Source organism: Lepisosteus oculatus, chromosome 4 (genome assembly GCF_040954835.1).
Source record: "Lepisosteus oculatus isolate fLepOcu1 chromosome 4, fLepOcu1.hap2, whole genome shotgun sequence".
Lineage (NCBI taxonomy): Eukaryota > Metazoa > Chordata > Actinopteri > Semionotiformes > Lepisosteidae > Lepisosteus > Lepisosteus oculatus.
In genome coordinates this window covers 3,639,254-3,654,825 of record NC_090699.1, presented here as the reverse complement: position 1 = coordinate 3,654,825, position 15,572 = coordinate 3,639,254, and the positions used below count along the sequence as shown (strand labels likewise).

At 43.1% G+C, this 15,572-nt stretch overlaps 1 protein-coding gene and 1 long non-coding RNA gene across 5 annotated transcripts in view; both read left to right on the top strand.

The window, feature by feature from the left end:
* The window catches only part of LOC107076098 (butyrophilin subfamily 1 member A1-like), a 244,514-nt gene that overhangs the window by 164,549 nt on the left and 64,393 nt on the right, over positions 1–15,572 (top strand). Inside the window, exons 1-3 of one of the 4 annotated variants that reach the window (XM_069187894.1) lie at positions 13,702–13,977; positions 14,273–14,388; positions 15,259–15,333. In XM_069187894.1, the coding sequence (XP_069043995.1) occupies positions 15,261–15,333 (73 nt within the window). In that variant the 5' untranslated portion in view covers positions 13,702–13,977; positions 14,273–14,388; positions 15,259–15,260. Of the gene's footprint in view, positions 1–13,697; positions 13,978–14,272; positions 14,389–15,258; positions 15,334–15,572 lie in introns of those variants that run through there. The other 3 variants (XM_069187891.1, XM_069187892.1, XM_069187893.1) reach the window with 3 other exon arrangements.
* LOC138238074 (uncharacterized) lies at positions 1,353–5,984 on the top strand. The gene is made up of 4 exons (XR_011189259.1): positions 1,353–1,556; positions 1,795–1,912; positions 2,355–2,432; positions 5,902–5,984. It is a non-coding gene; the product is annotated as an uncharacterized lncRNA (long non-coding RNA).

Genomic DNA, 15,572 nt, shown 5'->3' with positions numbered 1-15,572 from the left:
GAGACACAGCTGTGGGAGGTCCTATAAGAGCAGGTTGGAGAGAATCAAGAGAATCAAGAACTTTTGAAATTAAAAGAGGGTTTTAGCCTAATGAACCAATGTACTTATTACAGTTCACTCTGTGAGAAATGAAGGAGGCCACTAATCAATTCTTCTTCCCACATACTCTCCTGTCCCCTGATTTGCTTCAGACTCTCTTTTGATTGAAATTCAGTGCTGTTTTTCCCCTCTTTACTTCTTCAACAAGTTTCTTTATTCTTCTGGTTACTGTAATAACATTGGATGTGTCAATAAAATAAGTGAAATTAAAAAGAGCTCAGTTCTGGGTGAATCACTGCTACTGAGCTCCATCGTATGTGCTGTGTTTCTAAAATATTTTTACCTTGTACCTTTTCAGCTCTGAAAATAGCTCATTGTTAATCTTCTGAACCAGAATCAAGCTGTGAAATCTTTGACTGTCTAGTCTTCCCTTCAGGCCCACATGGGAACTCAGTCTGGCTCAACTTTATTCAAAGACTCTTGAGTTCTTTCTCCTGGTCTGGAAAAACACGTTTAAAAAGACATGGAAGTGAATGAAACACACCTGGGAGACAACACAGTACACTGAATATAATCTGGTATACCTAATGTAAGTGTATTTTTGGAATAATAGGAAATATGCTTGTTACAATATATTATTGGAAATATATTTTTCATTATAATTCAAGTATAATTTAAGGGATTATGGGTTGATTTAAATATATATTTTCATGATATTGAAAGACACTCAATGTCCACATATTTTCAATATATTCAATTTAATTTATATCCAATGACTGGATGGCTGGTTTCTTGGCTTCATGATCTGTGTGAGCGCTGACAAGGGTAATGAGGAAGAGTAGGCAGACTCCTCCAACACTCCCACACTGGAGCCACTGGTGTCACAGTCAGCACAGCACCAGAGACAGGAGAGGTGAGACTGAAAACACCTGGGAGTCTGGCTGAGAGCCCACTGACTCTACACTGGACAGGGCTCAGCCTGTGTGCCACCACAGGGGAAATGATCCAGACTTGAACCTGTGATCACACAGCACAGCCCCAGAACAGAGCTTCTGCACCAGAGACAGGAGAGGTGAGACTGAAAACACCTGGGAGTCTGGCTGAGAGCCCACTGACTCTACACTGGACAGGGCTCAGCCTGTGTGCCACCACAGGGGAAAAGATCCAGACTTGAACCTGTGATCACACAGCACAGCCTTGAGTACTGCCTGTACTTGTGAACACACTCAATAGACAAGAGGAGCTGGGCTCTTGAACACTGATCTGTGCTTGAGCTGCATGATCACAACAACACAGCCTGAAGCCACTGCCCAGTTTCCCATAATCCTCCTGCTTCTCTGTGTTACAGCAGAAAGTGAAAATTGAAAGCAAAAATAATCCATTACTGTGATAAAGAGAGTCTCCGAAGTGAAGGTCACTTTTCACACCTAATTATAAAAAGGCCTGAGACAATCATATATTTCTTCCTGAACAATAGAAACTGGAGTTCAGACCACAATTTTCAGAGTATCCAGCCTGTAAGTATCCTGTGATTTTCATACCAGTTAACAGCACAGTGTACTGTAGGATTAGGTGCTGTCCTGTCGCAGTCAGACAGTACAGATATTCACATGACTGATGTATTATTAATGTGTATCTGAAGATGTAAAATATCAGTTTTCACTGTATTTTCACTGCATTTGCTCTGACAACAGGCAAACAATAAATTCCACGGCTCCGGTTGAAAGTTTTTCTTTCACTTTGTTTTTCTTGTAGTTGAATGGTGCTTCTGTCTCTCTGGACAACATCTCTCAACACTGGAAAGATAAAAAAACTTTTCTCAACAGTCTGGACTGTAGTTCACACTGTAAACATCCCGTCAGTATAAAACCAGGTGAGTGTGAATCTGCTAAAAGTGAGGCTCCCCTCACTACCACACTACAGCTGGATAATTCTCTAACTGTCTGTTTCTGTGAAATCTTACCCTCCAAAGTGTTACATTTGCAAGTCAGTAGTAAAGGCTGCCCATTAGAACATGTCTTTATCTTAGAACTGAAATCTGACATGAGTAGCTGTTTATTTTAGAGATGAGCATTGATCTATCAGAGATTTTTTTAAAAGGTGAAATGACATTAGAGGGGTTTTATTTGAAATATCTGACTTTTTTCTATTTCAAACGGTTCATATCAGACAAGATGTTTTTATATTTTAGTGATTATCCCTGACCCAGTCTGAGTATTTCTGTACTTCTGAGTTGAAGTGTGACCAACCTGAATGTTTCTGTATTTCCAAGATGAATTCTTATTAATCACAGTGTTTTCTCTTCTCTGTTGTAGAGATGAATTGTGACTGATCAGTGTGTTTCTTCATATGAGAGATTAAGACTGCCCACTCAGAGTCTTTCATTATTCCAGGTATGCTGTCGACTAATCTCAGTGTTTCTGTATTGCAGGTATGAAGTCTGACAGTTCAGCGTGGCTCTCTGTGACTCTGTTGCTTCTCCTCCAGTCCTCTGCTTCAGTATCAGGTACAGTGAAGAGAGACTCTCTCATTTCATTAGCCATGTTTTTATATGACTGTAACAGAGGCTGTTTTCTGTGTCCTGGTCAAGCAGACAGGAGCTTATTTTTAAATACCTTTCCTCACTCCTTAGAGAATTTCACTAACCATGTCTCAGTAAGGCTCTCCTCCTGTGTGCTCACTGGAATTCCTCATGGACATGGAGCTGGTCAAGGGTGTTCCTTAGGGATCAGACAGCTGTGAGAGTAGTGGAGGGGAGAGGAGGGTGTACCTTCCCATTTAACCCCTTCAGTCTCTGCCACACTCCTCCCCTTCATCCTCATGTCCTTGTTCCCTTCTTCAAACCCCTGTGTTCATGATAATGTCCAGGATTGTCTGCAAGTTTAGCTCCAGTTGTTCATGTGATCGGAGAGCCACAACACTCTCCCATGTGTCTCAAATATCCACACTGTCCCCTTCAAGCTCTCAGCTCACACAGATGACAGTCCACAGGTAATCCTCACAATAGCCAGCAGCAGTATAAACAGTCTTTATGACTTTTAATGAGTCACAGGGAAGCAATCCTCCTCAGTTTCCTAAGTGGTGGAGACATGAAGACTTGTTTGTTGGTGAGACCTAAACACACACGTACCCCAAACACAGATGGTTGATTTACACATCACTGTTCAATAAGCACAGAGTGTCTGTCTGAATAAACATTCCTGTTCAGTGTTACCAGAGTCATTCAGTTTTTAACCCCACATGATGGGAAAACATGTAGGAAACCTGTTAACATGAGAGTTAAACCACAGCTTATTTTCTGGATTATTTCTTTCCTAACAGACAGGCCTCAATGTGTCAGATTCAACCAGCAGGGCAGCACAATGACATCGATCTCCACTGGCTCTGCTCAAGGCTCAGCCATTCCTCCTGCTCTTCTCACATTGTAGACAGGTGACTGGAGGAGCCCAGACCAGACATATGTTTACTCATGGGCTCTGATGACACAGTGCCTTGGGGCAACCTTGTTGTGCCTTTATATAGCAAAGGCGCTATATAAAAATAAATTGAATTGAGTGATTGTAGACAAGTCTATTCAAGAGGCTAAGCTCCACTCTACACTTGACAGCTTAGGCCTGTGGTACCAAGATCATTTCCTTCACTTGAATGTTAATAAAACAAAAGAAATGGCCTAATCATCAATACAAGAACACTCACAGTCCTAAAGCCATGATCATCAATAGCAGCACAAGAACACTCACAGCGCTAAAGGCATGATCATCAATAACAGTACAAGAACACTCACTGCAAACCATTTATAGATGTTTAATAGAATCGGTCCTTACATTCAGCATCCTGGTTTGGGTCTCTTAGCATCTCCAACCAGAGCTGGTTGTGTCTCTCAGTGGTGTCTCTCAGTGGTAGAATAGTGAGCTCTAGACAGCATACTCTTAAAGACCTGTATTATTGTAGAACACACATCTTGTAGGATTTCAAAGTGTGTTTTATTGTAGTTTTTGTATTTGTTTGCATGTATTTCTGGTCAGTGTATAAATTCTGCGATCACATTGTCCTGGGTCCTATCACCCCTCTGTATGTTCTTTTCCCACCTGTATCAGGACATGTTCCTGGCTGTGAAGACTAAGCCTGTCTGTCCAGCTTCATACCTGCATCCATTAGTCCACTGAAGTCTAAGGGTTTCCCTCTGTCTCCTTCTTCACCATGAAAAAGGAGATGTTAAGATTTATGAACATATCTCATCACCTCCTTCATCTTATTCACCAGCGTCTTTATAATGATTCACCTCTTTTATAAGCCTATTGGGTAATGTCAATATTTATAAAATATATAACACACTTGCCTGGTGACTTTTTAAATTGTGTGTGATTTGGTTTTACGATCCATGTATGAAGGATGGGTTTTAATGTACCCAGCACCACAGGTGAAGTTCCATCCAAGTCTAACCCTCCTCTCAAATGAAGAAGAGCTGCACAGACACTGTTATGAAGCCCCTTTGCTGTACAGGAATGCTAATTAGTCAGGGAAGAACCTTTGTCTTTGATGTCACATCAAATACAGGAGCTTCAGATACAACTCACATAATAGCCCAGAGAACACATTTTCACCTCCAAAGGTGTGAAAAAGTTCCTTCTAACCCTCCTCTCAAATGAAGAAGAGCTGCACAGACACAAAGCCTCTTTACTGTGAAGATAATCAGTCAGACAATCCTCAGGTCAGGGAAGAACCTCCTGCCCCAGGGACAGGACAGAGAAGCCTTCCAGAAAAACACTTCAGAAGCACCAGGGCCATGGGGAAAGGCCCGGCTTTAAAAACTCAGCTGACAGAAATATATATTTATTTGTGTATCCATATGTATGTAAAAAGGATACAGTGAGAAGCTCCTTAGATGACCCAGCTATGAGGTATCATGACATGCTACTTACATCCTTTTCAGAAAATGCAATTGTTTGCTACAGTTCCCTCTCAAAGGCTCAAATGGCAGCTCTTGTGGTGTATTAAAATACTGCAGACAGAAGTCATTTCACATCCCCCTGCCTCCGGACTGGCTGAGAAAGCAAACAGCAGGCGCTGTCTAGGCAGTCTCGTGACTTGAAAAATAAGACTCTGTATCTCAGGAACGAAAGCAGCTCGGAAGCTACTTTCAATGGCACAACCTAGCACAAACAGAGCACTAACAGATGAGGCTGGTTTGCTTCTCCTGCCCTGCTGTAGGGGGGCTGAGTGATGTCACACTCATGAAAAAACAAGGCGCTATACAATATCTTGAGCATGAACACATGCTGCTTCAACACCACAAACCGGTACAAACGCAGCACTAATGAATGTGGGGGGTTTCAATGTTTGTGTTGTTTGTGGGGAGGGGGGCAACTTCACAGAGCTTAAGGATTGAAATATACCATAACATGTACTGTACTGTTTAATATGATAATTATACTTATTTCCACTTACAACTAACAATATTAATGTTCTTAACATGGCCACTTAATACATTTGACTGACAAGAATTCAGTATTCATATCTGACCCCCACAACCTCCAGTGTACACTTTATATACACTTTTAAACAAAGACAAACACTTAAACCTTAACCCATGAAACAATAACATCCCTAAATATTAACTTACTGACATTCCTTAAAGGAACTAACTCACTAGCTGGTATGTTTGCTTAAAAATGAGACAGTACAACAGGAGGGTTTCCAATCAATCCAAGTGGGTTAAACCAAAACATCACTAAATCCTCACCAGTGACATTCCTGGGGTCAGTGTGGGGCTGCTCCTGACACAGTGCTGGACCAGCTCACACTGTGAGCAGCTGTGTAGAGGGGGAGGCTCATGCAGACTGTGTGCTCTTTCTCTTCCAGAGGTGTTACAGCTTGTTGGTCCAGCTGCTCCTGTAGTTGTGTCCCCTGGTGAAGACGCTGTCCTGCCCTGTTACCTCTCAACCAGAGAGAGTGCAGAGGACCTGGAGATCAGGTGGTTTAGAAAGGATTATTATACACCTGTGTGTTTGTACCAGAACAGCAGGTATAACTCTGACAGACAGGACCCAGCCTACAAGGGAAGGGTGGAGCTTTTCTCCAATGAGCTCTCCAGAGGCAATGTGTCTTTAACACTGAGAAACATCACTCGCTCTGATCACGGACAGTACACTTGCATGGTGCTGTCTGATTTCTGGGAAGATGACACTGTTATTGACCTGTCTGTGAGAGGTGAGTGTTTAAAATGTAACTAATCGTTTCCCACAAAATAATTATTGTGCTGCATAATAGCAATTCTATAAAACATTTGTATGATAATGTGGGTGTATTGAATATCACTGATTGATACTACATGTAATCGTAATAATAACCTTCACTGAGGAGCACTTCAAACACAAACTGATAAAGTTGACATTAATAAGAAACCTGTCTGACTCTGAGCCCCAGCAGAGACAAATCACATGACAAACATCTCAGACCTTAGTGAGACTTTCTAACAGTAATTGTGGAAGTTTTAAGTGAAAAACCAAAACCTTCTCTTGAATTGTGTTCACTCTGAAACTCGGATCAGAACACAGAATTGTCATGTTTTCCCAAAAAGAATAAATTCACCTTTACTTGTTGAGCCCCTGTCACGCTCGTAAACTCCTCCTCTTAAGGAGGCTCCAGCCCTTCCTAGTTTAGTGTTGATCTCCTGCACCTGCCTCCGGTTCCTGCCCCCTATACAAGCCAGGCGTTCCTGCCAGTCTGGGCTCAGCTGTGGAAGATGGACACCCGGAAGTCCAGGAGCGACTCAGCGGCACAGGCTTCATCACGGTGTCCTGATCTTCTGGGTCTGGGATGAGGGAGCGTCTGGCCCCGTGACCCCCTTTTATTCCCCCGACCCTCCGCCAGATCCCGCTCCGGCTTGTAACTCTGTTCGTCTGTCAGGATGGATCACCCGGTCTTGGACTACTGCTACACCCATGGAAGTACTTATGTACTTAGAAATATAAAAAATGTCAATATAGTTCCCATAATATTTGCTATTTTAGTTTTTCAAAGAAATGTTTATTTGTTAAAAGAAAACTCATGGCGACAGCTGGGCTCATACCTCCAACCTCAGCCTTGTGAGTCAGTCACTTAAGCCATCACACCACAGACGAAGTCATGTGCTAAACAGTGAAACAGAAGTACACATACTGTATCAATAGAAAGTCTTATACTACTGTTTGTGTTACAGTACATGAATATAGTTACACCGTTATTAATTTCTTTACATACGCGATTGCATATTACCTATTAATCAAATTCTAAAAGTATACTTTTGTTTACTCTGATAACGAGCGTATTTGCAGAAAAGGTTAAAACATTATCATTTTTCACAAAGTATATAAACTTAATGTGTAAGCTGGGGTCTGTGAAAAGACATATTCCTAATGCAAGAAATTGTATAGGGCTAATAAAGTGATCTTATCAGTTCATTAGGCTGAATCCCTCTTTTAATGTCAAAAGTTCTTGATAGAACATGTTGTTGCTATTTATTTAAATAACCGTCTCATTGCAAATAACCTATTTGAACCCCTCCACAATGGTTTCAGACACTTACACAGCACAGAAACGGCCCTGTTTGATGGAAAATCATTTTTGTAAAGGAATATCAGATATACTTAACATTAATATATTTTTGTTGATAGTGTTGAACTGAGGATCTTCACTCTGAGCTTCAGTGTTGCTCTTGAGTGCTGTTCACTCTCTCAGGAAGCTGGGCTGGGCTCTTGTCAGTAACATATGTTACCAATTTCACTCCACACTTTCCTGTTAATTGTGTGCTTGGAGGTTTTGTACTGTGTGGTAAAAGGTAGATTCACCTGTTGAGAAACAAAAGTTTTCTAGAGCAGTTGAGTATGAGAGTTGATTTTCAGAGAGAGTCATTTGATAAAGTGGAAGACACAATAATCTACAACTACAATTATGTAACAGGGAGTCCTGGTGATTGACAGACTGGCAGGCTAATCAGAGAGCAGAAGACACATGAGTGACAGATGTATTCAGCCAGTTCAGAGCAGAACGATTGGCTGGTCACAGTTCAGTGGGAGGAGCTTTCAATCGCTTTCAGGAAGATCCCTCAAACCCCACTCGAACCTGCATCAGGGGAGAATCAGTGGAAGGGCTGAACTGCAAGTTAAAATTTCAAAAAAGGACAACAGCAACTATGTTTCTTAAGGAAGCTTAAGCAATTTAAGGTTGACAATTTGTTAAAATGTTTTACCAGTCTTTTCTTTCTCCTGATCTGCTGGTTTGTGAATTTGAAGCTGAGGAGAAAGATCGAAGTGAAGAGTACTGTCAAGCTGTGTCAGAAAGGGAACAAATCTCCCTCTTCATACTAACACTAACACTAGCCAGGAGAGGCCTCTTTTAACCAAAGGATTTACACAGGAAATCAGAGCTCCATAAAAACCTCAGGATAGCAAGCTCTCTTAATAGGATTCAAATACTGAACTCCGGCCTGTTCTTTCCTGGTGATCTTCTGCCTTGCTGTGCTCCTGCCCCTCTTGTCTTCCTCTCTTCTGCTTGTTTTTATACCCTGTTTCTGAACTCTTGATAGGCACTGTTACGACCCCAAGTGTCTAGTGGTAAAGGGCTGTAACACTTAGGATAATGCTTTTGGAAACAGGTGGGTTCTGGTGAGGGACTAGGAAGCGTGATAACAAAGGTGAGTGCAAAAGTGATGATTTTAATTTGAATAAGTGACTGGTAAGACACAATAACACACAGGGGTAAGGAACTAGAGTTGTGCCAAAGGAAAAGAAAATAAACAAAATGAAGCTGGCTAGGAAAGTGAGGGAAAGCTAACCTGACTGCAAAAGAAAACCCGAAACACACGGTCTCCAGCATCTTCAACACCCTAGCTAACCTCCACTGACTACCCAAAACCTTACAAGACAAACGGCACTCATCGTACTAAACTAGTGTTACTAAATCAAAAACAACTAAGTGTGTAGAATGTACCCAGCAACCTAAACTAACCTTATATACAAAAGTTCACACAAAACAAGTGAACTAGGAATACAAATAAGGGAAAACGAGAGTAATCAACAGGAACAGGGTACAAAAGAACACAAAGGTTGAACATGTAATACGTTAGAGCAAGGTAATGGCAAAACAAGGATAAAAACACAAACAAACAAAAGTACAAAGAAACCAACAAAACCGAAGCTGTACAAACACAACCAACAAACCAACAAACCAACAAACCAACAAACCAACAAACCAACAAACCAACAAACCAACAAACCAACAAACCAACAAACCAACAAACCAACAAACCAACAAACCAACAAACCAACAAAGCCAAAGCAATAACCAAAACCAAACAGGACCGAAGTCAAACAAAAGGCCTCTTCCTTCAGAAAACCTCCATGTTATATAGTGAATAAAATGCACTCTGAATGGCTGAGAAGCTAATTGTCATACAGAACAGTGGTGTAATAGTGGGCCAATGAGGGAGGGAGAACAATCAAGGGTCAGCAGTGTAGAACATAAAAAAAACACACAGATCACAGGCGTAACAGGCCTAAATCATTTACCTAGAACTTAATTAACCAAGGTAAACTTTATTTTTATTATTGCTTTGATCACCCCTGAATCTCAGCAAACATCTCTTTGTTTTGTTGAAGCTCCTGAGAACTGGAAACTGTTGACAATAATAATAATAATAATAATAATACTAATTGCTTACACTTATATAGCGCTTTTCTGGACACTCCACTCAAAGCTCTTTACAGGTAATGGGTACTCCCCTCCACCACCACCAGTGTGTCCCCCCCACCTAGATGATGCGACGGCAGCCATAGTGCACCGGAACGCTCATCACACATCAGCTATCAGTGGGGAGGAGAGCAGAGTGATGAAGCCAGTTCAGAGATGGGGATTATTAGGAGGCCATGTTTGGTAAAGGCCAGAAGGAAATTTGGCCAGGACACCTGGGTAACACCCCTACTCTTTTCGTGAAATGCCCTGGGATTTTTAATGACCACAGAGAGTCAGGACCTCAGTTTTACGTCTCATCCAAAGGACAGCACAGTGTCCCTGTCACTATACTGGGGCATTATGACCCACACAGACCACAGGATGAGTGCCTCCTGGTGGCCCCACTAACACCTCTTCCAGCAGCAACCTTAGTTTTCCCAGGAGGTCTCCCATCCAGGTACTGACCAGGCTCACACCTGCTGAGTTCCAGTAGGTTACCAGTTGAGAGTTGCAGGGTGATTTGGCTGCTGGCCATATAGCCATGTGTTACCTATTGCATCTAGATTTCTCAGTAGTTACTTACAATAGTTGTGACAATGTGCTCTTTTCTTCTTTGTGACTGTGTAGTGTACAGCAGTAACACAGTCAGAGTGTCCCTCAGTCTCACAAAGGACAGATGTGTTCTTGCACACATTGTGAGCCAGGTAGAGAGGACATACTGCAGGCAGGAAACAAGATGTACAGGCTTTTTATACAGTACCTCTGGAAGTTATAATTGTGTTAAGACTCAGTGTGTTATGAATTAGTGTCCTGTCAAGAGTGTATCCTATCTTGTGCTCATTGCGTGCTGGGATAGACTGCAGTGATAAAAATGTCACAGACAGCATTATCCCATAGCAGAGCATCAGCACCAAAGAGAGGAGAGGAGAAAACTTCACATGCCTGAAAACACCTGGGAGCCCACTGACTCTACACTGGACAGGGCTCAGCCTGTGTGACACCACAGGGAAATGATCCAGAACTGAACCAGTGATCACACAGCTCAGCTTTGAGGAGAATCATGAATCCTCACAGTAGACCCCTAAAGACTTTTCTGAATCTTTGTACAGGATATATAATGAAGAATCAGGTTTTCTTAGTGCTAATGTAGGCTGGACTTGTGTTATTTGCCAGCAGCCATATCACCCTGCAACTCACAACTGGCAACCCACTGAAGCTCAGCAGGTGTGAGCCTGGTCAGTACCTCCTGGGAAAAACTAAGGTTGCTGCTGGAAGAGGTGTTAGTGGGGCCAGCAGGGGTTGCTCACACTGTGGTCCACGTGGGTCCTAATGCCCCAGTATAGTGATGGGGACACTATACTGTAAACAGGTGCCGTCCTTCGGATGAGACGTAAAACCGAGGTCCTGACTCTCTGTGGTCATTAAAAATCCCAGGGCGTTTCTCGAAAAGAGTAGGGGTGTAACCCCAGCGTCCTGGCCAAGTTTCCCATTGGCCCTTACCAATCATGGCCTCCTAATAATAATCTCTCTCTATGAATTGGCTTCATTACTCTCTGCTCTCCTCCCCACTGATAGCTGATGTGTTGTGAGCGTTCTGGTGCACTATGGCTGCCGTCCCATCATCCAGGTGGGGCTGCACATTGGTGGTGGTGGAGGGGAGACCCCATTACCTGTAAAGCGCTTTGAGTGGAGTGTCCAGAAAAGCGCTATATAAGTGTAAGCAGTTATTAATTATTAATTATTATTGTGAACAGAACAGTGTCTTACTGTCTTACTGCAGACATCTGTGTACCATATTGTGAAATTACACTCTGATATATTCACACTTTTCAAACTTCACATTTTATTTAAAACCAAAATGCTCAAACTGAAGGCTTCCAAATGTAAGATAAGATACAGGAAATATTAGTCAAAAACTAAAGAGAGAAATGTCTTTTTGGAAAGGTCTGGTGTAGTTTTTGTCCATTATTCTTGTCAGATTTCTTCAAGCTCCCTCAAGTTGATGAGAGATCATTTATTTTCAAGTCTTTCCACAGCTTCCCAATAGGATTCAAGTCAGGACTTTGACTGGGACACTCACGGATATTAACTTCCTTATTCTTCATCCACTCCAGGGTAGTTTGACCTTGTACTTTGGGTGATTGTCCTGCTGAAAGGTGATTTGTGGCTTTAAGTCATTAGCAGACTGGAACATGTTTTCCTACTGTATTTGCCTGTACTTTGCTCTGTCCATTATACCTGCAATCCTAACGAGCTCTACAGTCTCTGTTGAGAAGCAGCCCCACTGCATGATGCTGTCCCCACCCTGCTTATCTGCAGAGACAGAGCTGACAGGAGATCTGCTGTGATGGGTCTGTGTCAGACGTACTGTAACACTCAGCATTTACTCAAGGAAGTTGCAATCAGGTCTAATCTAACACCTTCTACCATGTTTGTTTCCCAGAATCACTGATGTGCTTCCTGAAATCTCCATGCAGGATTTTAGACATGTCTTTTTTCAGATCCATTCAAGCCCCACTGTGGAGTGTCTGGAATATTGTTGAGCCACAGACAACATCCTCCAATCTCAGCCACTGTCCTCTAACTCTTCCTGTGTCTGTCGTCCTCACGGTGTGCTCCTTGTCTGTGAGCTCAGTGTGGAGGGACAGTCTGATCCAGGCAGTGTCTGGTTCTCTCCTCTATCTGGTTGATCCTCTTCACCTCAAAGAGATGCTTAGACTTTGAAACAGTTTATTTTATTCCTTTCCTGATCTTTTCTCTAATTTTGACACCTAAATCATGGTCACAGTCCTCAAACAGCTCTCTTCACTACCTTTCCCAGCAGATCTTTATATATGACAGCTGCTTTGCTGTTTAGAGACACCCCTCAGTCTGCTGGTGTTCAGCCCCAGGGAGCACTTGGGTTCCCCCTGTGCCATCAGGACTCCTCTCTCTCAGCTGTGTGGGGCAGGTACTGTAAGGATGTGTAGTTTAGGACCCTGTGCAGACGGTATAATCTGGAAGTGACTGGAAAAGGGCTACGGGGAAAACACAGTCAGGAAGAGAAGGGATGGCGAACAGGGGGCGGTGCTGATGGTGATCAGATGCAAGGGGGGAGCGCAGGCGTCCAGGGAACAGTCCAATGTAGGAAATCCGGGCGCAGTCCAAAATCCAAAACCAGGGAATCCATCCAAGACAAGACGATTAAAAGCAGGAACAGGGACATGGAACAAGGAGATTAAAAATGGAGTGACAAGGCCAGGCGCTCCGAGCCCCGGACTCAGCTGGTCTGGACGGCGTCAGGAAGCCTGTGCCCTCAAGCCACGGACGTAGGGTGACTTGATGGTAGGAGGGCCTCCGGGCATCAGTCTTCCAATGCAGAGCCCTGAGCTTCTGGAGCACCGGGTTTAAATAAAGAAACAAGACGGGCAGGGGAATGTGATAATGAACTCAACACAAAAGGGCCAGAGCGCCCTCTAGAGGAGGGATGACGATGGTGACAGGTACACTCTACCCCACCCAGCGGTGCTCCACTCCTCCAGGTGCTGACGCCTCCAGTCAGCCCTGGTGCAGCTGGTTGTTCCTTCATCACCATTGAACCTGGCAAAGGAACTAGCACACAGCCCCCCTGTCCAGCACCTGTGAGCCCCTTCTGTTCTCAAGCACCCCTCACTTGCAGAGCCCACAGGCCTGTAAACCTGCCTCATCATCACTAGAGACAAGATCTCTACTGGAGCTCTCACACGCTCTCCTTCCAGACTGGACTCTGGACAAATCTCTTTTCTCCCAGGAGGTCAGGAGGAGGCTAATTCTACACACATCTTATCCTGACAGCTCCTTTCCCTCACTCAGGATCTCACTGCCTCACAGGCAGGTAATCAGGAGCTGAACTTCTCCTTTAAGAGAGAGAAGAGCCACATCCTGCAGCCTGTGGACAAGAGGAGCTGGGCTTCAGCTTGATATATCTGTTTCACAGGAAAGTCCCAGAGCTCCTGCGTTCTTGAACACTGATCTGTGCTCGAGCTGCATGATCACAACAACACACCCTGAAGCCACTGCCCAGTTTCCCAGAATCCTCTCCTGCCTTTGTGTGTTACAGCAGGAAGTGAAAGTGCAACTAGTTCATTACTGCGATAAAGAGCGAGCTGATTTTCAAATCTAATCATAAAAAGGCATCAGAGAATCACATATTTCTTTCTGAACAATAGAAAGTGGAGCTCAGACCGGTATGATCAGAGTATCCAGCCTGTAAGTATCCTGTCATTCTCACATCAGTTAACAGCACAGTGTGCTGTAGGGTGAGGCCTGTCCTGTAGCAGTCAGACCGTACAGATATTCAAACGACAGATTAATTATTAATGTGTATCTGAAGGTGTATAATATCACAGTTTTCACTGTATTTTCACTGTAATTATTAATGTGAATCTGAAAGTGCATGATATCACTGTTTTCACTGGATTTGCGCCGCATTTGATCTAACAGGCAAACAATAAATTTCATGGCTCCTGCTGAAGGTTTTTCTTTCACGTTGTGTTTCCTGTAGTTGAATGGCGTTTCTCTCTCTCAGAACAACATCTCTCAACACTGCAAAGACAAAAAAGTTCGCTCTGAATCTGGATTGTAATTAATACTGTAAACATACTGTTTATATAAAAACAGGTGAGAGTAAATCTGCTTTGTTATTGTCTAGCTGTGTAAGAAGACAAGAAACATGATATATTTCTGAACCTTGTAGATTTAATTCAGTATGATGTGTTTAGTACTGCAGAGATCAATGACAATGTATGTATAGAAAAAGATGAGTGTGAATCTGGTATGTTATTGTCCATCTGTAAAAGGTGACAGTGAGATCAGTCAGATCCAGCAGTGTGTGAGTGAACAGTCAGGTCAGGACTGAAGCTGCTGTGTGCTGGAGTGACAGTGAGATCAGTCAGGTACAGCAGTGTGTGAGTGAACAGTCAGGTCAGGACTGAAGCTGCTGTGTGCTGGAGTGACAGTGAGATCAGTCAGGTACAGCAGTGTGTGAGTGAACAGTCTGGTCAGGACTGAAGCTGCTGTGTGCTGGAGTGACAGTGAGATCAGTCAGGTACAGCAGTGTGTGAGTGAACAGTCAGGTCAGGACTGAAGCTGCTGTGTGCTGGAGTGACAGTGAGATCAGTCAGGTACAGCAGTGTGTGAGTGAACAGTCAGGTCAGGACTGAAGCTGCTGTGTGCTGGAGTGACAGTGAGATCAATCAGGTACAGCAGTGTGTGAGTGAACAGTCAGGTCAGGACTAAGATTGAGAGGAACTTCTCACTGCAGGAAGTACTTTTGCTCTGGACATAGATTTCAATGAAAAAGTCGGCATGATCAGTGCTTCTGTTAATGGGAACATTGCACAGTTACAAGACAGGGTGAGTGTGTATTTCAGTTAAGTTTACTGTCTCCATGTTTTAGAGACATTTAATCTCTGTCAGAGGTTTCCTTTATTTTAAAGATAAAATGAAACTCATATGTGTGTTTTCCTTCAGAGTGTTTCTTTCTTTCAGAGATGGAGTCTGACCAGTCACAGTGGCTCTTTGTGACTCTGCTGTTTCTCCACCAGTCCTGTGTCTCACGATCAGGTACAGAGAGACTGTTATTGGTGTTTTAATGCATAACCTTACTGGAACCTTTATTTCACACGGATGACTGAAAATTTCAGTAGTTTCCAATAATCAGATTTCTGAAGTTGATAACACAGAATTGTAACTCTTAAAATCTGTTGTTTCATCACTTCTTTCATCTTCGGTAAGAACATTCGGGAGTATTAAGTTATCATAGTAGTGCTGTGATAGGAAAGGCCTGGAATTGTAGGTGTGTC